A 19,168-nucleotide genomic window follows, 5' to 3' on the forward strand; every position below is an offset into this window, starting at 1 on the left:
TTCGGGTGGGTGGTGGTGGGTTGTAGTGGGTTCGGTGATTGTGGGTCTGGGTTCGTGGTGGTGGGTTTCGGGGTTATGGGTCTGGGTTCGTGGGATTTGGGTTTCGGGGTGGGTGGTGCTGGGTTGTAGTGGGTTCGGCGGCTTCGCGAAGGGTTCTGGGATCGTTGGTGGTGGTGGTGCTGGGGTCGTTGGTGGTGCGCTGGGTGTGGTGGTGTTTTCGTGGTTGTGGTTTTGCTAGGTGGTGGTGTTGCTAAGTGGTGGTGGTTTCGTGGTTGTGGTGCTTGGTGTTTAGTTTTTGTTTTTTTTTTTCATTGATTGGATTAATACTAAGCACATCCCTTATATTCCAATAATTACACTTAAGAAATTTTGCCTAGGAGTCCGCAAACTCCCTATTTGTTGCGAGTAAAAAGTTACGGAGGGAGTATTTAAATCCCTTGGCCATTTTGAATGGCACTTACCTAGTTACCTTCATGCATGAATCATGATTCTGATATGACTCTAAATCTCTGCTTGTTTCTACGTTTTCCTTTTTTTTTTTTCTTTTTTTAAAAAAACGTTAGACATGAGTGTTCTAAATCAGAAACCGCTAAGATACAAGACTTATTTTTGTTAGCTTTTCATATCCTAAACAAAAGTGATACAAATAGAGGCACATGAGTATAATAAACATAAAACAATGATTCAAAAGCTATTTACATAACTAAGGGTCTGTTTTCTTCAAATTATTTTCAATTCAGTTCAGCTCTAATAAGTTCATTTTTGTTTAACTCAACTTAGCTCAGCTCAGCTCAGCTCAGTCAATCAGAACAAGCCCTAATTTAAAGAAAAAAGTTATAAAAGTACATTTATCTAGGGGGACTTATATACTGTACACTAGCTTTAAACAAAACCTTTTGCAACTTTCAAGCATACTTTCTCAATAATGATATGCTTCTAAATTTACTCAATTCACAAAATATACAATCTCTGCTTTTAATTTTAGTAAGTAAATACACTCTCTCTTCCCAAAGTATAAGGCTAATTTCCAATATTATGGTTCAAATTTAAAATGCTGACAAAAAAAATAAAATATGCAAAATACATAGTTATGTGAAATATTATTAGATTTGCCTTAAGATGTAGTTTTATGTTGAGCTTATGAGCAAACCTACATGTGAGTCGAAGTGTTATTCCATATTAATTAAGTGTAAAAAATAAAAGAGAGTATTAAAATGTGTATCCCACATTGAAAAAAAAAAAAAGAGAGAGAGAAAATTGTGTCCCATTATATATGGCTAAGGTGCTACTCTCTCATTGGCATAAGATTTGAGATGAAACCTCCTTGAACTTGTGAGATAGATTATCTCTTTTTGGTAACGAGTCCAAATACATTTTATTTGAAGGAATGGACCCTAATTTCAGGCTGCCACCTTACTGAATTGTTAATACGGAGTATTATGTTCACAAAATTATATATTCCCTTTTTTAGAATAGGTTTTTTTTTTAATTATTTTGAGCTTTTATCTATTTTGGAACCTGTCAATGAGGTTATTTGCACTTGCTAATCTACAATCCTATTAACATGGTATCAAAACTCAGATTGAAATGAGTTGTAATATAGACCAATATAGACTACTCATATGAGAGTGAGGGATAATTCAAGTGGTTAGAGCTTCCCTCCCGATTCCAAGAGATCTTGGAATCGATTCTCACCCCGCCCTCGTGACTCTCTAAACACCAAAAAAAAAAAATATAGACTACTCACATGCAAGAGAGAGTATTAAGTCCAAGAGCAAACTCATGATGCTTTTTAACCAACATGAAAATAAGTGTTTAATCTAAAAAAAAAAAAAAAAAAAGTAGAACATACTTGTTCAACCCTTTTTTTGACGTAAATCTTAATGATTGTTGATGGAAGACTTAAGTCAACTTTTATAATTTTACTTTTATTTTACAAGAAATAAAATACTCTATTATCGCCTATAAATTCGTTTATAAGAGAGTGAGATGCCTCACTTCTTCACTACTGGTAGCATTCTCCCCCCAACACCTTCCTTCTTCCTCGAAGCTACTTAAGGGCCCACAATCTCTTTCGCTTTTGTTCACTTTTCACTTTTTTTTTAAAAAAAATAAAATTATTTTACATTTTTTATAAAGCCTAATTCAAAAATGGCACATAAAATCCTATCCACCGGAATTCCTCACAAAAACCTCCCCGATAACTATGTCCGACCCGAATCACAAAGACCCAACTTATCCCAAGTCTCCGAATGTGAGGACGTACCCGTTATCGACTTGGGTTCTAAGGATCTTTCACAAATCCTCGAACAAGTCTCGTATGCTTGTAAGTATTACGGGTTTTTTCAGGTAAGGTTACGTACATCTAAACCTCTTTTTCTATACCACAACTTCACGTATGCATGTACTCTATATGACAAGTCTAATATTGATGCCGAATTTGATTTTATTGATTGGGTAGGTAATCAATCATGGGGTGTCTAAGGAATTTGCTGAGGAGATGCAAAAGGTGGCTAAAGATTTCTTTAATTTGCCAGTTGAGGAAAAACTCAAGTTATATAGTGATGATCCAACAAAAACAATGAGATTGTCAACAAGTTTTAATGTTAAAAAAGAGGAAGTTCATAATTGGAGGGACTATCTTAGGCTCCATTGTTGGCCTCTTGAGCAATATGCGCCCGAGTGGCCTTCTAACCCTCCATCATTCAAGTAAGTACCAACTTCTATTTAATTTCTCACTTAATAAACAAGTTATAATACAAGTTTTTTTTTTGTTCTACGACGAGGAATAAGAATACTGATGTTGACGAAATTTGAAATAAGCTATCAAGACTACATATATTTAATTCGTATCCCGTGTCACTTATTTATGTATTACACATCAACCTCGTAATCTCAATCCGCTTATTCATTTTCTAATCTGTAACTGCTAACTGACACATACTGATTATTTTATATTACCCCGTAGAATATTCAGGATACTTTAGAACCTATAAATAATTGTTATAATTATTAACTGTATTTCTATGGTCTAGTATTTTTAAGCATGTTTTAATGAGATATGTAGTACTCGTATTTTTTTTGGCATTTGCCACATGGGTAGGTTTGTCTTTTAATTCCATAAGAAATAAAAAAATTGTCTTTTAAATGATGTCAATGAGATATTCTTGCCACGCACCTAATATGCGTTAATCAAATAATGCTTTGCATAATTAATTAGTTTTCGGTGATAAAATATACTAGCGGTACGTAGAGTATGACAAAGAGATCCAATATCTACGTCAATCGTCATGTTAGTGAGAAAGCATTACGTTTACATTTTGTTCTTTCTTTTAAAATAACATAGATTATGAATAAAATATTGACCAAATTGATCTTTTAAAGACAAACGCCATTATGAAATAAAGGCAACATAACTCTACTACTTCAACTTCGTCTTCTCTTTGTTTTTCTTACCTTAAATTTTTCATCTTGCAAACAACTTTAAACAGAAATTAGAACTAGCTTAAGCATTTAAAATTGTATTCTTTGACAAGTGTTCCTTTATCCCCTCAATAAACATTGAAAATGGCTTCAAATAACAAATAAAAATAAATAAATAAATAAAAATTAAACATTGAAATTTCTATGCAGATGCTACTACAATCTCACAATTTTATAAAAAATCGAAGTAATGTTGTTAACCTATTTGTAGTTTTAATTCTAATACTCTATGTAATGTAAGGGTCTGTTCTGTTCAGCTTAATTTCAGTTCAACTCAGTTTAGCTCCAATCAATTCAATCCAGTTCACTTTTTTATTTTCTTCTCTCATAAACAATTCATTTCAGCTTCAATCAATTCAGTTGTTTTTCAGTTCATAGAAACAGACCCTTAGAAATATATCTTTATTTATGTTCGCTCTACCATAATGTCTGTTTACCGTGGTTATATGTAGGAATTACGAATGTGGAAAAGTAGTTCGATTAGTAAGGGCTGGATGTGGCCAGTGCCCAACCCATGTGATATTTTTTTGCAAGATAGTAGACAGCCTTTCAAAATTGTTAAGAGTCATAAGCAAGCCCTTACTAATTCACAAGAATAGGCCAAAAGTTCATAAGAAATTGGGAAAAATTAAATGTCTATTTTGCAGCTTTTAAAATTATTACTGTGACTCTTGTGAACTACACTAGTTGCGTAGAAGTTCTCATTCTAGCTTGTCATCATATTTTGTTCTTTATCAAAATCAGGAAAAATGTTAAAATTGTACGTTTTTAATATTGTGGAGTAAAAATGACAATTTTTTTTTTTTAAATTTTTTTTTGTTTGTGGTGTTTAGAAAACCACAAAAATGGGGGTGACCATCAATTATAGAATCAAAAGAGAAACTCTAACCACTTGAGTCATAGCATAGTATACTTATATATATATGCTTGTATTTTAGATGCAAATAACAATCTTTTCCTCAAAAAGTTATAACAAACATAATTTTTTAATTTTTTTAGTGAGTTCATTCATATAATAAAGATAATAAAGATGTACTATTAATTTTTGTGTCAAACTCAAAATAATCATCTTATGAGGTATGATTTTATTAATTGGTTGTTAAACTTACAAGCTAGATTTTATGTTTAAGATAGTCACTTTAACATACAAATATACAATACTCCGTAATACATAGGCTAGCCTTAGAGAATAAACTCTGAGAAAACTATCATAAGTCCCACCAATGCCAAAATTAGATTATAGAGTGATTAGTTTAACATATTTCTAACAACTACCAAATCAAACATTACTAGATGATTATTTTAATTTGATGAAACAGATATGTTTATACTTAAATCTTAAATCACACATCCACCTGTAAAACGCACACAATTAAACATACTATATAATATAAAGTAATCGTTAATAATTATTTACATATAATTGCTCCCAATATCATATAATATCTTACCTACTTCAAAGTTTCATTGTTTTAATTCATAATCAAGATCAAATACATTAAAGACGGAGCAATTGGTGGGATTATTATATAAATTCATTTAATCGGTTCAATCATACTTTTAGTTGCATAGTAAGTCTAAAATTTCGGTTGCCAGTACACATGTCTTGCCCCCCACCTACTCGAAAAACATAATATACCTAGATCTATTTCTAGCCGTTGATCTTAATTTTCAGATCGAATCTATATGATAAGTATCTAACCAATTAATTGTAATCGATGACATAACCTCTATACGTATGCTTACATAACACCTCATGACGCAATATATATGACGTAACCTCTTAAATAATACTCACAAATTACTAATCACTTTAATTTTCAACATTATTTATGCCAACTCTACGTACTCCAACATCTCGAGGTTAGTAATTAGTACGGAGTAATAGAAGTACTAGTTATAAATTTATAATTAACTATAAAGTGTGTAGTTAAAAATTTGACTTAAATTAAGCTATGAACATGATTAATTAATCAAACCTTCTAATGCACTTTATTTTTCAAATTTGATGGTTGAAAAGTTGTAAACCTTACTAGATGGTTAAGACTTTTCTTTGATACTTAAAAGGCTTTTTTTAATCTTTATTTTCAACCATATGATCTCATTTTACAATAAATATGCAATCAAGGCTTCACTATATTGTCCTTTCCCTCATGAACATATTTGGTGGTGATAATTTTAGGTGTCTTATAACCTTTCACAAGCATAGTATTCACATGTTTATTTAAATGCATGTGAATATGCAAATAAGAATTTTTTTACTAGAGGACCACATACCAAGGTTTACTGATAAAGCGCACTCCTGACACACTATTTAACCTGACACGAATCATTATCTCATCAGTTTATTAATGTTCAATAAAAATATGCAGGTCCCACAATATATGTATAGAAGTACTCTGTATAATTTTAAAGCTTTAAGGCAATTAAAATTGTCATTTAATTCTTTTGTCAATTTTATACACCGTCTTCTAGAATGCAAAACTACATCTAGAATGTGGGGCAAAAGTCGTATTATGCATGAACTTGCATGAGCTTTAAGTTAGTTGGACATTATTGAAAGAATTATACTTTGATAGTAAGATGCATTGGTTAAAAGGAGAATGCGAGAAACGTCAAACCCCTGCTAGTTGTTGGAAGATTCAACAAAGGAATGTCTTTATCCGATAAGATTTGCCGGTTGATTTTTTACACTCTATAGATAAGACTAAGAGATAAGAGTCATCCCCTCCTACTTCAATGGTTGATAATTGACATAGTAGAGTAAAAGATGTTGGTCTCGTGTGTGACCGGTCACATCGTGTGACCACTTATTAAACAACAAACTAATTCATATAAATTGATCAAGTAACCCTGTAATACTAACCAAGTAACCCCTATAACACTAATCGAGTAACCCTATAGTACTGACGAAGTAATCCCTTTAACACTGATCAAGTAAACCCTATTGCACTAACGAAGTAAACCCTGTCACACGGTGTGACTAGCCACATATAAGATTTTGTGAAAGAACAAAAATAATATCACTCAATAACTATTTGAACATAATAAAAAATATATATTCATAAAATTATCAATGTATATCATTAGTTCTTCACAAAGTTTTATATGTGGCTAACTATACCGTACCGTCGGAGATTCGAGGTTACTTAATTATGGGTTACTTGGTCAATGTATACCATTAGTTCTTCGCAAAGAAACTAAAAATATACGTACTTGTATGTAAATTAGGAAAATGCTATGCATAATCCTTAAAGCTACATATAAGCGTTAAATTTACATTAGAAAATCCTAACAAGTTAGAAAATCATAAAAATTAAATAGTAATTACACTGATTCACACATGTTTTTGTCATGAATTTCTAATTTTATACAATTTTATAAAGTATATTTAATGATATAACCCTTAAGATTACATATAGCATTAACCCGTAAATACTTTATTTATGGCATTAAATTTCTAACTCCAAAGAGCTCTCTGTAATGTCACTACAAAAAAAAACAGAAGAAAAGTTAAATTTTGGGAAACCTTTATCCCTAGAACTAGAAGGACAAGATTGGATATTTGTGAGATTTGACTAGGTCCTTTTTCGTTGTGGGCCACAAGGCACTGATGTCAAAATAAACTTATGTGGCCCATTAAACGTGGTTTATTATCTACTCCACGTCTCCACTACATCTTTTAGAAGTACACACTACTACTATCTACAGTAAACCCAAGTTATATTGCTTACTTCCGGGTCAGATATGCTTGTGAGAGGCTCCAATTCGATAGAGTCTTCTACTTACTTAAAAAAAAAGTATTCCCCCCGTCCCTTAATAAAATGCCTATTTCTCTTTATTATGTGAGGAACAAATGCTCAAAAAAGACATTATATTAAGGGACGGAGAGAATAGTATATTGCGTACTGTTCCGTATAAGGCCATTGTTATTTGTTAGTCGACAAATTGTGTCGGCCTATTTTCCATATGCATGAACGCATGATTAATTCATCTACTCATATAGTGATATAGTCATATGTGATATGTCTATGCGTCTGGCCTTTAAATCTATATCTATGGTCCACTAATCAATTTTGATTAATTATTAAAGCTTTACATCTAACTTTTGTAATGCTCGACTATATTAAAAAAAAGATAAAAATAAAATAAAATTATATGATGATACGTTTTGTAATGTTTTATTACTCCGTATGTTAATAGCATTTAGATTTAGGTGATAAATTCAATAAATAGTACACGTGGTATGATATGATTATCGGTTGTTATTTTACTCGGTAACTAAAATTGATACGATTATAGATAAGAAAATACTCACACTTTTATTAAAGGGTTGTTCTGATTTATTGAATTGATGAATTGAATTGTTATGAGAGAAAAAATAATTAGAGAACTGAACTAAAATGAACTTAAGTGAACTGAACTGAAATTCAGTTGAAGAGAACAAGTCCTAAGTGTGCCATTTGCACTTTACCCTTGTGAAATATACGGGATACCAAAATGTTACTTGAAATCAATCAACCAATTGGTCATATTGGCATTAAGAAAAAACCCCACGGGTTTATGTCATTTTGAAAATGTATAGTTGGTAATTTTTGGGTATAAAAAGCTTAAAATTTTCAAGCCATTCATATATACAGTGAAGAATAAAGCAAAGTTTGGTGGAGTTGGTGGGGAACTCATTATGTAATTTTGAGGTCATGAGTTCGAGCCTCACCAATTATACAATGCCCAGCTGACTAAACCTGTGAGAGATAACAGTTCTGTAAGACTCTTCATCTTACTTTTAAAAAAAAAAATATACGGAGTAAAGCACCAATAAATGTGTCCATTTCAACGCAAAGACTCAGTCTTCACATACGGAGTACTAATCATGAATTCATGATAGTCCCACATCTAGCTAGTACTGTGGTGGCTTGGATTCTAATAGGAATAAGAGGCTGTGAGGTTGTGTAGTGTCTACCACTAGTATAGTTTCCGGTTGTTAATGAGACCAGGTCTTTTCTTTGTTTGCAGATTTGATGTTTACACCAAGTTCATCCAAACAAATTATTTTAATGAACTTGTTTCTTACTCCATACATAACATGGTTGCGTGGAAGCTGCTCTTCTACTCGAATTTACTGACCAATTGAGTTGACAAAGACGCTTGAACAATGTCCGGTTGTTCTACTACATAACTAATAGTGGCATAATTAATTAATTTAAGAATGTTGGAAAAAAGTTGTCACGTTTTGATAGAGATCGTGGTTTAAGATTTAATTTTTACTTATATACGCACCTCACTATTAAATGTACAACTTGGTACGGAGTATGTTTTTACGTGCAAATTCTCACTTTGTGTAAAATTTTGGCAGGGAAATAGTAAGCAAGTACATAAAAGAAGTTCGAGAACTAGGATTCAGAATACAGGAACTAATATCAGAGAGCTTAGGATTGGAGAAGGATTACATAAAGAATGTCCTAGGAGATCAAGGACAACACATGGCTCTTAACTATTACCCCGAGTGTCCGGAGCCGGAGTTGACGTACGGGTTGCCGGGTCATACGGATCCGAATGCCCTTACCATCCTTCTACAAGACTTGCAAGTATCTGGCCTACAAATCTTCAAGGATGGTAAATGGGTTGCTGTCAAACCTCAACCTGACGCATTTGTCATTAACATTGGTGATCAATTGCAGGTAATTTAATTTACATACACTTATTGATACACATAAAAATATACTAGTACTATTAGAAAACGTGACAAAAAAATAAAAAATAATAAAAAATCTTAATGATTATTATTTTGATTTGATCAATTATTTTCTACGGAGTACGTTGCAACATGTGATAAAGTTTGAACGGTGCCTAGTAATTCAAGCTGACATGAATCATGGTATGCTAGTTGATTTTCTGAACTATGACTAGTTGATATGACTAGTACCGTTTATAAACCACATGTAACAACTATAAAAAGTGAAGAATAATTGATCTTATATTCACGAGCTGTAGACAATTTTGTAGTACGGACAATTGATCATATAGTACATCCATGTGTTTCAAAATACGGAGTAATCGTGTTTCAGCCGTTTCTATCTACTACCTTCATTAATTATTATGTGCATGAGAAAAGAGTAAAAATAAATATAATAGTTCGTGTTATAAGTTTAGTAGTAGTCGTGTACTTGACGGGTTCAAGTTATAAGAATCTGCCGAATCTATTTTATGAGTACACATATTGGGCCTTCAGGTAACCAGGCCCAACCAATAAGTACAAGATAATATAAGGGCTGGACCCTTTCTTTTTTGCTTGAATTGTGTATATACATATATATATAGACTACATAATTTGATTAATAAGGGACTAGTTTCAGGCATTGAGTAACGGTATATACAAGAGTGTATGGCACAGAGCAGTTGTGAACACAGATAAGCCAAGATTATCAGTAGCTTCATTCCTCTGCCCTTCCAATGATGCATTGATCAGCGCGCCACCACCTCTCACCGCCAACGGATCACCAGCCATGTACCGGGACTTCACATATCCTGAGTACTACAAGACTTTCTGGAGTAGGAACTTAGACCAAGAGCATTGTTTGGAGCTTTTTAAGAACCAAACCTAGCTAATTTATGTACTATGTACTATGTTATATGTATCATCCAGAGTTAGGTTGAAGCATATCTTTGTATGTCTTGAGTGTTCTCTGTATTGTTCTCAGTAAACTTTTTTTTTTTACTGTCGCTTAATTATGTTTAATTTGGTTTGTGAAAATTGTAACGAAGCTAGTAGTAGCTAGACAAATAATATATGTTCAATAAAATTTGGATTAGTTATTCTACATATAAATCTATACAATTAAAAAAAAACTCTGTGTACATTCTTAATATCATCCATGGTAAGATTAAACTAAAGTATTTAAGGTAAATTAGTAAAAGTAGTTTACATGTTTACCAAAAAAAAAAAAAAAAAAAAGGCTAAAAAAGGCTTAGTTGAAAACAAATGATCAATCATAATCTTGAGTGCACATTTGAGAAACTAGCTCTATTGGAAATTAATGGAGTTATATTGACATTGGTAATAATTTTACAATAGCAAATAAATACGATAGCTTTTTTTTTATAAGACAATAAATACGTAGTATGATAGCTTATGTGCACTTAAATGTATACGATGATGAAATACTTCACGCGAATGACTAGATTGTCATCTCTACCTCTGATCACGTCAAATAGAGTTAAGGACATGTTCTCTTCAGCTTATTTTCAGTTCAGTTTAGTTTAGCTCCAATAAGTTCATTTCAGTTTAGCTCCAAACAGTTCAATTCAGTAAATCAGAATAGATTCTTAATAACCAAGTTAAGGAAAAGGCACAGTACATAATTTTAACAGTGAAGAGAAAACCTGAATGCCAACACATATAATTGTTTGATTGGCCAACCTAGCCTTATTATTCTTAATGGTGATTGTATTCTAGTTACATGAAGTTAGCCTAGCTAGTTTTTCTTGAACAACTCCACGACCTTAGCATTGTAGGCAGAGCATACAACTTGGAAGCCTTGAAACCCGGCTGCCAACGCTAACGCCTCGAACTCCTTCTCAGTCCTTTCTTTGCCCCCAGTTGTAGCCATCATGACCATATCGAGTTGAAGGATTGAATTGGCTTCTACGCTAGTCGTGGTTTCTTGTGGATCTAGATGAACGCCTTCGCAAATTATAACCTTGCCGTGGTCCTCCGGAAGGGCATCGTAGCAATTCTTCAGGATCATAATGCATGCCTCATCTTTAAAACAATGACAAATCCACTACAAATAAACTCTTTATTAGCTCACCAAACTAACGGTAAGTTGGAGTAATACATGTACATTAGATTTGTACATGAATTTGCACTGTGTTTAGATAATTACTGTTTCCTCTGTTTCATATTATTTTTCCCACTTTAACTAATTTTGTCTATGTAAAAGTGAGAAGAACAATGTGAATCGAAGAAAGTACTATTATATCATGGAAAATCATCTTTAGTATCACCACTTAATGTTCGACGACAAATCTGATGAAAGCCTCACACAGATATGTGGTTCTAAATAAGTAAATATAATTGATTTGGCACAAGTTAAATTCAGAATTAAAGGTTCAAAGGTTATATATCATACCTTTAGGAATATGGCGTCGCCTTTGGGGATGTTGCCAAATATGTTTCCTCCAACATGTTTCACACCTAAGTATATATTAGAGGAAGGAATTATTCACTCCTGATCAAGTCCAATATGGCCGGAAATGGAAATCTTTAGCTATTGATTTAAGACATATTCTAACAACAGCCATTATGTACGAATTACAATACATAAACAAATGCACACTAACATAATAATTTGGTTGACAACATAAATTAGAAATACTTGTATGATGTAATTATGCAACTTCAATTCATTCATAGGCTAGAAGTACACTTTTTCATACGAGTTATACTTTTTGTCTTCTCATACTTTTATCGGTCAAACATGTGTCTTTACACATAATATCTACTTTTCGTAGAAAAATCAATTGAGTATAGAAAGAAGATGGAGTATAATTACCAGGATATGATGGAGCATTAGCGACAACAGGAGGTTGATCAAAGTTGATGCCCTTAATATTAGGGTATTGAGAAAGGATCATAGAGAGGGTAGCTCCATTACCACCACCAACATCAACCAACGTAGAAATACCCTCAAATCCTTTATAAGTCCTCAAGATTTTGCGCATGATAAGGATAGAGTGGCTTGCCATTCCTTCATGAAACTCCTCACGACGCTCCGCCTTCTCCCCAAAATACTCGTAATAGCTCATCCCATGAGCTTTGCTGAATGGTTCTACGCCTTCAACCACCGCATCCTTTAAGAACAGCCTACATACAACACACACAAAAAAAAAAAAAAAAAAAAAAAAAAAAAAAGAAAAAAGCGAAGAATCAATTAATCAACTTTAGGGTGGTTTAACATCAAAAGTATACAGCATACGAAGTATGTCATTTGTTTACAAACAAGTTTAACATACATACGTACTACCCTGTCAATAATAGAGTAGTGTGTCTATGTATTAGCGTATACACAACTATATATCAATCAGATTTTAGAAATTAAACTCGAAAGTTGGAAAACAAGAAAGCAATTTTTTGTGGGAAAGGAAATCAGAAAAAAAAAACGAGATGAAGTAAACCAAGATCCAACAATTCGCTAGAAATAAGAATGTTAGGGTTTAGAATTTTTTTTAGAGTGTTATTGGCTCTGATACCATGTCAATAATAGAGAGATTAGAGAGAATAGAATAGTGTGTCTATGTATTAGCGTATACACAAGTACATGTATATACAACCTATGAGGTTAGGGCTCGAAACATAACAACGACCCATTAGCTATACATATTATATGGCCTAACATACTCCTCTAGATATTTATTACTCGTATATAATACTTTCTCTCATCTTTAATTCTTTTTAATTCTATGTTGGACAATAATACACGTGATTTAGGGACATTAATAGGTTTCAACAGCTTGGAGCATTTTCTGGTATCATATGATACATTAATGGCAAATTGACAATGAATGTTGGCGTCGTTTTATACAATAAGAGTTATTTTTGTTGCTAGAGGTGACATCAAATTGTGAAACATAGCAGAAATTAGGCAGTCAACATTAATGGACTTTTCAATGATAATTAAATAATGATGCCCATTTCCCAAGCAATTTATGCAGAATTAGCATCAATGAAATTAAAATGCGTGCCTTATATACTTAAACTCTTATTTTATTCAGATAGTAAATATAAATCTCGTTTCTACTACTCGTACTTCTTTTTAATCCCTCCATATCATATAATGGATTAATCAATTTGCCAACATATACTATAAAATGTAAAATATCTTTAATTACGTATAAGTAAAAATTATAAAAAATTAATTAGTTAAAAAATAGACTTTTGAGACAAATCTAACCGAGCTCACATGACTATATATTTTTCTTACACTGCATAATCACAAAGATACCTCAAAGTAAGTTATGTGAATTGAATAATGCATAAATTAAAATAAAATAAATGTCCCCCAAAAAGGAAGGAAATATGTTCTTTTGATTAAGCTAACATTTAAAAAAGCTACAACAAAAATGTGAGTGGTTTTGTTTTTGTTTTTTTTTTTAATTTTTTTTTATTTAAGTTTAGTAAACATAAGTAGGTTTAGCACACATAATAAATAAATCTTGTTGAAAAATACTTGTACTTCATAATAAGTTTACTTACGAGCTCTCGATCATAGCCTTGTACATAGAAACTTTAGGAGCCAATGAAATGCCATCCTCATCAGGAGTCAAGAATTTGCAAGCAGGTGCAAGTCCATAACGCCTTTGGCCTGTACCATCAGGGAGGGTCACAAAAGTGGCAGTGAGCACAGATTGGCCTACTAACAAGTCGAGCATGCGGCCGAGGGCAGCAGCCGTTGCCCCCGGGTTCACGGTAGGCAGCTTGGCTGCTATCTCGGCTGCTGTTAAAGGTGCATTAGGCCCACTTTTTGTATGACCTCAAAAACTTTGAGATCTTTTACAGCTTTGAATACACCAAAGGTGATACTTGCAGTAACTAGGGACGCAGCTAAGCAAAATCCTTCGGTTTCTTCTGCTGCTCCCAAGTTCCAATATGGGTTGGTTATTGGCTCCACATTGTTGTTTGTGTTTGAGGCCATTTGTTTTTTACTTTTTCAATTTAGAATTAGGAGCTTAGAGTTATAAATGTAATATGGTTTTTATACTCTATCACTTGCGTATCATAGATGAAACCTTTATAATGGTCGATGCACAAATATTTTGTAAATTTATTAAATGAAACATATGTATTGAAATGAATCCATCCATATAAATATAATAAAAGTGGAGGTATGTAGACAGGGTACTCGGTGTGTGACAGTGGCGGATCCAGGAATTGTACCTAGGGGGTTCGAATTTTATCAAACACCCAATGTCCGAATGCACGGATATAAATCGGGTATTCAAGTATAAAATAAAGTGTTTAAATAAATACCAATACACAAGTACACAACACTACAATAATTAAAAAAAATTGATGATTTTTTACATTTATTCCAAAAATGCTCCAAACTTTTTAGGTGGTCACAGACTACAATAATTAAAAATAAATAAAATTCAGGAGTACTAAACTGCCCAATTAAAGTTAACAATATAACAAAACAACAAACAAAAACTCACAAATAGCATATTCAGTATTAAATTAACATTATACAATTGAAAAACAATATATAATTGACAATAATTCAATTCATTAATCAAACAACTACAACAAATAACAAATTTACACTTAAAAGAAAAAGATTAAAATTGAGAAATTCGAAGAGCTATGCTGCCATGGCGGATTTTCGATTAAAAAAAAAAACAAAGAAAACAGGGAAGATGAAAATTGAGAAATTCGAAGAAAATTTCGAGCAATTAAGACATGGGTCTTCTTTCAGAAATCAATGAAAACACAGATTATTTTAGGAGAGAGAAAAGAAAGAGAAACTGAGGAGTAGGATAAAAAAAAGGAGAAAATTGAAAAGAAAAAAAAAAAACTTAGAATGCATCTAATGTCTATACTAAGTCTCGAACACAAGACCTTTTGTCCAAAACTAACTACTCTATCCAACTGAGCTGCGCGGTTAACGTGTTGTATGATTGTTTTGAATATTATTTATATAGTGTTTCTGTTAGTTTTTTTTAAAACCCCATTTTTTCCCGGATCTAACGGGGTTCAGTTGAACCCCCGCTAGATCCGCCACTGGTGTGTGAGGAGTGAAGAAGACTAAGGAAAGATATATACTACGTAATAAAGAAAGTGATGCTCTTAAAAATAAAGGGCGATATAAGAAAGTGACATTTCGTGCCTTCTCTCTCAATCTCCTCATCTTAAATTTCGTGCCTTGCTCCCCTGTAGCTCAAATATGGCGATCTTGATGAAGACAACCCTTGTACGGTTGTACCTTATCTTTTGGGTCTGGGTTGATAGATCACAATTCTGCATCCTTGGAATAAATGTTTATTGACAAATCACGTCATTGTTATTATATTACGAGGATATTTTGTATCATTATGACTTTTTGAGTATTATTTTTATTGTTTTTGGGTAACCAATAATAAGATGTACTCTTTTTTTTTTTTTGAATAGTAATAAGATGTGCTCTTTATAACAATTTTTTCTTGAAATTTTCATCATACACCATGGTGTACTATGCTCATGGTACACCCTCTTAGAATACAAGAGTTATATAAACGCAGAAAGAACACATCGTGTGCAAATACAAAGTACACGAGTAAGAAAAAATGATTATTTCCTTGATTTAAGGTATTAATTTGTTATTTATATTCCTTGATTTATGAAATTGATTTATTATTTATACTCTATATTACTTTTGGAATATAGAATATCATTTATTTGTTAAGAGAGAGAAATGGAGTTTTTATAGAGAGAGAAGCCATGATAAATTTTGGATTTCGAAGTGATTTAATGTTATTACGGAGTTGATTGTCCCATGATTCTTTTAATTGAAAGGTGTAATTGACGAATTTGTTGTTGAAGAGAAACATTTTTCAATTTTTTTAATCTATTTTTCTGTTTTGGTAATATTTTCAAAGGTTGAAGATGATGTTCTTCTGATGAATGTTCTTTTATCATTTTTTTAAACGGAATCTTAGAAGTAGGTTTTTTTTTTTTTTTCCTTTTCTATTTTTATGGAAAGAGAACTATATTAAACATATATATCACTCAACTCAAACATCTTACAAGTATTTCTTGAAACAAACTTTACAAACCAAAATTTATAACAATCAAAGTGAACGAAATTTCAAACAATATATAGTATTTCTTAGTAACCTCAACCAATAAATGTGACAATGTAGTTTAATTATCATAATGACCATGTAATAATAAGACCGTGACCTAAATTGTCTTGAGCAACTCAATGATCTGAACATTATAGGCTGAGCAAATAACTTGGAAGCCTTGAAATCCAGCAGCAAACGCTAACTCCTTGAACTCATTCTCAGTCCTTTCTTTCCCTCCAGGCAAAACCATCATCACTATGTCGAATTGAACGACGGAATTGGCAGCTATGTCGTTCGATGCTTCATCTGGATTAGGAAGGATGTATTCGCAAACAATAACCTTGCCATGGTTTGGAAGGGCATTGTAACAATTCTTTAGGATCTTCATACATGCTTCGTCACCAAAACAATGCAATATCCACTGAAAATTAAACAAACTCAATTAAACTTTTGATCAATAAGGTTATTGATAGACTATATAATACATGTTAATTTAAAGGACCAACCCAACTAAAAACTTGACGACTTTTGTAACGTACCTTGAGAAAGATGGCATCACCTTTGGGAATATCCACAAACATATCTCCTCCAACGTGTTTCACATCTGTTTGAAATCAAGCATTAATATATATAAATATATAATAGGATTAAGGCTTTGATTGATTGATTGTCGAACTGTATGTACAGAGCAACACGAAAGTAGTGGTTAATCATTGTAATTACGTAGTAAAAATTTACCAGGATTAGATAATGCATCTGCTATGACATGAGGTTGATCGAAGTTAATCCCTTTGATAGATGGATACCGCGAAAGGATCATGTTGAGTGTAGCTCCATTACCCCCACCAACATCGACCAACGATGATAGACCCTCGAAACCCTTGTATGTCCTTATAATTTTGCGCATAACAAGGGTTGAATGATCAGACATTGCCTTATGGAACCCTGCGCGATACTCGGGGTTTTTGCCAATGTACTCATACATACTCATTCCATGCGCCTTTGTGAATGGCTCTTCTCCTTCAAGAATTGCATCTTTTAAGGATAGGCTGCAAAGTTAAAAAATTACACAATTATTATTAAATGCATATTACAAAGTTTTTTTTTTTTTTTTTTTTTTTTTTTTTTTTGGTAAGCTAGTAGAAGGGTTGTACCCGCCTATCAGGTCGGAATTTTTTATAGGTCAACCCAACTTGAATTAGCGTGCTAGGTTATTTAACAGTGTTTTTTTTATTTTTTTATTTTTTTTTTGGGGGGGGGGGGGTGGTTTCTCTAGTGAAGTTTAATCGATATGCAAACTTTCTCGCTAGCAAGGCTTGGTGACATGACTCTTGACCAGGATTTTTATTGAACATTTTGTTTCTATAAAAATTCCTTAAAACTTTTTAAAATTACAATTTCTATGGTTAAGACTCGAGAGTAAGGTGAAACGAATGAGCTATCTATTCTACTACTATGTAGTACGATCGACAAGCTTTCGAGGCATGGCTAGGAGATCGAGTAGGAGTAATCAAAACACATAAAATTAACAACTTACCAGCTCGTTTTCAAAGCTTTATATAGCAACGTATTTGTAAAAGGACTCAAAGAAACACCATCCTCATTCGACGTAAAAAATTTACAAACAGGTGCAAGACCATACCGTCTCTCTACCCTCCCATTCGGGAGGGTAATAGGAGAGACGGTAATGATGGAGTGACTAACCAAGTAGTCAAGCAAGCGACCAAGGTTAACCGCTGCAACCTCAGGGTCCTTGGCAGGCAACTTAGCCACAATCTCAGCCGCTGATAGGTGTGCTCGAGGACCACACTTCTTGATGGTCTCGAACACATCAAGGTCATTCACGACTTTTAATACCTCAAACTTAACATTATCACCAAGTAAAGAAAAGGCAACAAATGATGCTTCTTCCTCTTCTTTTTCACTAAGATCCCAATAAGTGTTCATTTTTGTGAACTTTTGTATGTTTTAGGAAAGAAGTATGATGCAGTATTCTAACAGGTTATAGTGTAAAATAAAAAAGAGTATGTAAAATGTATGATGCAAAATTGTAACAGATTATGTAGCCATATATATTGATTTAATGCGGCGCTTTTTTATTTGACTTCTTCAAAGCAAAATTTTCCAGAGGAGAAAATTTGGAAATTGTTTTTTTTTTTTTGGAAAATTTGGAAATTGAATGTCAAAAAAGCCATATTTGATTGACTTGTGACTTTGTGAGCTACTCTAAGCTTATCTTCAAGTGATATAAGTACAGATATTATTTGGTCCGAGTTCTAGAATTAGGACTTCTAAAAGAGGACATATTAGTCCTACAAGGTGTACAGTATACTAAGATAATTGACTGACTTTTGAGTTTTGAGGTTGGAGTTATTTATGAAATAACGATTGATTACATTTCTATCTCTTAAAAGTATTCCATTTGACTTTTATTGTCTATAAAACAAATTTAAAACAATTTACTTGTAGTTTCAGTTTTTTTATGCCTCTTCGTCATTGTATAATTATTGATACTCCACAATTTGGTCTTTAAAAATACAATGGTCAGTCTTTTAAGAATGGAAGGAGTACGTCTCAAACGATACGTTTGTCACATAAAACATAAATTTTGCGAATTTAACCTATTAAAGCATGTAATTTGTACTCCTTTCGTCTCCGAAAGAACGACTCATTTGGGTTGATTTTGTGAGATGGCACAAAGATCTTGGGATCTACTATGCATAATAATAGGCCCTAATAATATGGGTCATTCTTTTAGAGACGGAGGGAGTATTAAATTTCAAGACAATATGAAATGGGCATGGGCTACGACCCTAACAAGGAGGAGGCGAGTTCGGTCCACAAACAAGGCTTAGAAGATTCC

General features: G+C 32.8%; 2 protein-coding genes and 1 pseudogene across 3 annotated transcripts; 1 reads left to right on the forward strand and 2 right to left on the reverse strand.

Annotated features, from left to right (window-relative positions):
* Positions 1-1,932: 1,932 nt before the first annotated feature.
* On the forward strand, positions 1,933-10,317 carry LOC110692918 (protein DOWNY MILDEW RESISTANCE 6). Of its 2 annotated transcripts, none has more exons than XM_021869995.1 (4): positions 1,933-2,349; positions 2,462-2,709; positions 8,840-9,164; positions 9,834-10,317. In XM_021869995.1, the coding sequence occupies exons 1-4, from the start codon at positions 2,152-2,154 to the stop codon at positions 10,086-10,088; spliced, it is 1,026 nt and encodes a 341-aa protein (XP_021725687.1). In that variant the 5' UTR covers positions 1,933-2,151; the 3' UTR covers positions 10,089-10,317. The 2 variants fall into 2 exon arrangements, with proteins under 2 accessions (XP_021725687.1, XP_021725688.1); XM_021869996.1 differs by having other exon boundaries at positions 1,937-2,349; positions 9,840-10,316.
* Positions 10,318-10,864: 547 nt separating this feature from the next.
* Positions 10,865-14,177, reverse strand: LOC110692920 (annotated as a pseudogene).
* Positions 14,178-15,955: 1,778 nt separating this feature from the next.
* LOC110692919 (caffeic acid 3-O-methyltransferase-like) lies at positions 15,956-18,584 on the reverse strand. The gene is made up of 4 exons (XM_021869997.1): positions 17,843-18,584; positions 17,044-17,354; positions 16,845-16,909; positions 15,956-16,726 (listed from the first exon to the last, which is right to left on the reverse strand). The coding sequence occupies exons 1-4, from the start codon at positions 18,250-18,252 to the stop codon at positions 16,421-16,423; spliced, it is 1,092 nt and encodes a 363-aa protein (XP_021725689.1). The 5' UTR covers positions 18,253-18,584; the 3' UTR covers positions 15,956-16,420.
* Between the last annotated feature and the right edge of the window lie 584 nt (positions 18,585-19,168).

The sequence above is a fragment of the Chenopodium quinoa genome, unplaced genomic scaffold (genome assembly GCF_001683475.1).
Source record: "Chenopodium quinoa cultivar QQ74 unplaced genomic scaffold, ASM168347v1, whole genome shotgun sequence".
NCBI classification, from domain to species: domain Eukaryota; kingdom Viridiplantae; phylum Streptophyta; class Magnoliopsida; order Caryophyllales; family Amaranthaceae; genus Chenopodium; species Chenopodium quinoa.

Excerpts from the sequence above, each read along its gene's own strand:
- LOC110692919 (XM_021869997.1), bottom strand. The coding sequence starts at position 18,252 with ATGAACACTTATTGGGATCTTAGTGAAAAAGAAGAGGAAGAAGCATCA. Across the intron at positions 17,355-17,842 it reads AAAGCTTTGAAAACGAGCTG|CCTATCCTTAAAAGATGCAA; the intron begins GTAAGTTGTTAA and ends TTAACTTTGCAG. Across the intron at positions 16,910-17,043 it reads AGATGCATTATCTAATCCTG|ATGTGAAACACGTTGGAGGA; the intron begins GTAAATTTTTAC and ends GATTTCAAACAG.
- LOC110692918 (XM_021869995.1), top strand. The coding sequence starts at position 2,152 with ATGGCACATAAAATCCTATCCACCGGAATTCCTCACAAAAACCTCCCC. Across the intron at positions 2,350-2,461 it reads AGTATTACGGGTTTTTTCAG|GTAATCAATCATGGGGTGTC; the intron begins GTAAGGTTACGT and ends TTGATTGGGTAG. Across the intron at positions 2,710-8,839 it reads TCTAACCCTCCATCATTCAA|GGAAATAGTAAGCAAGTACA; the intron begins GTAAGTACCAAC and ends AAATTTTGGCAG.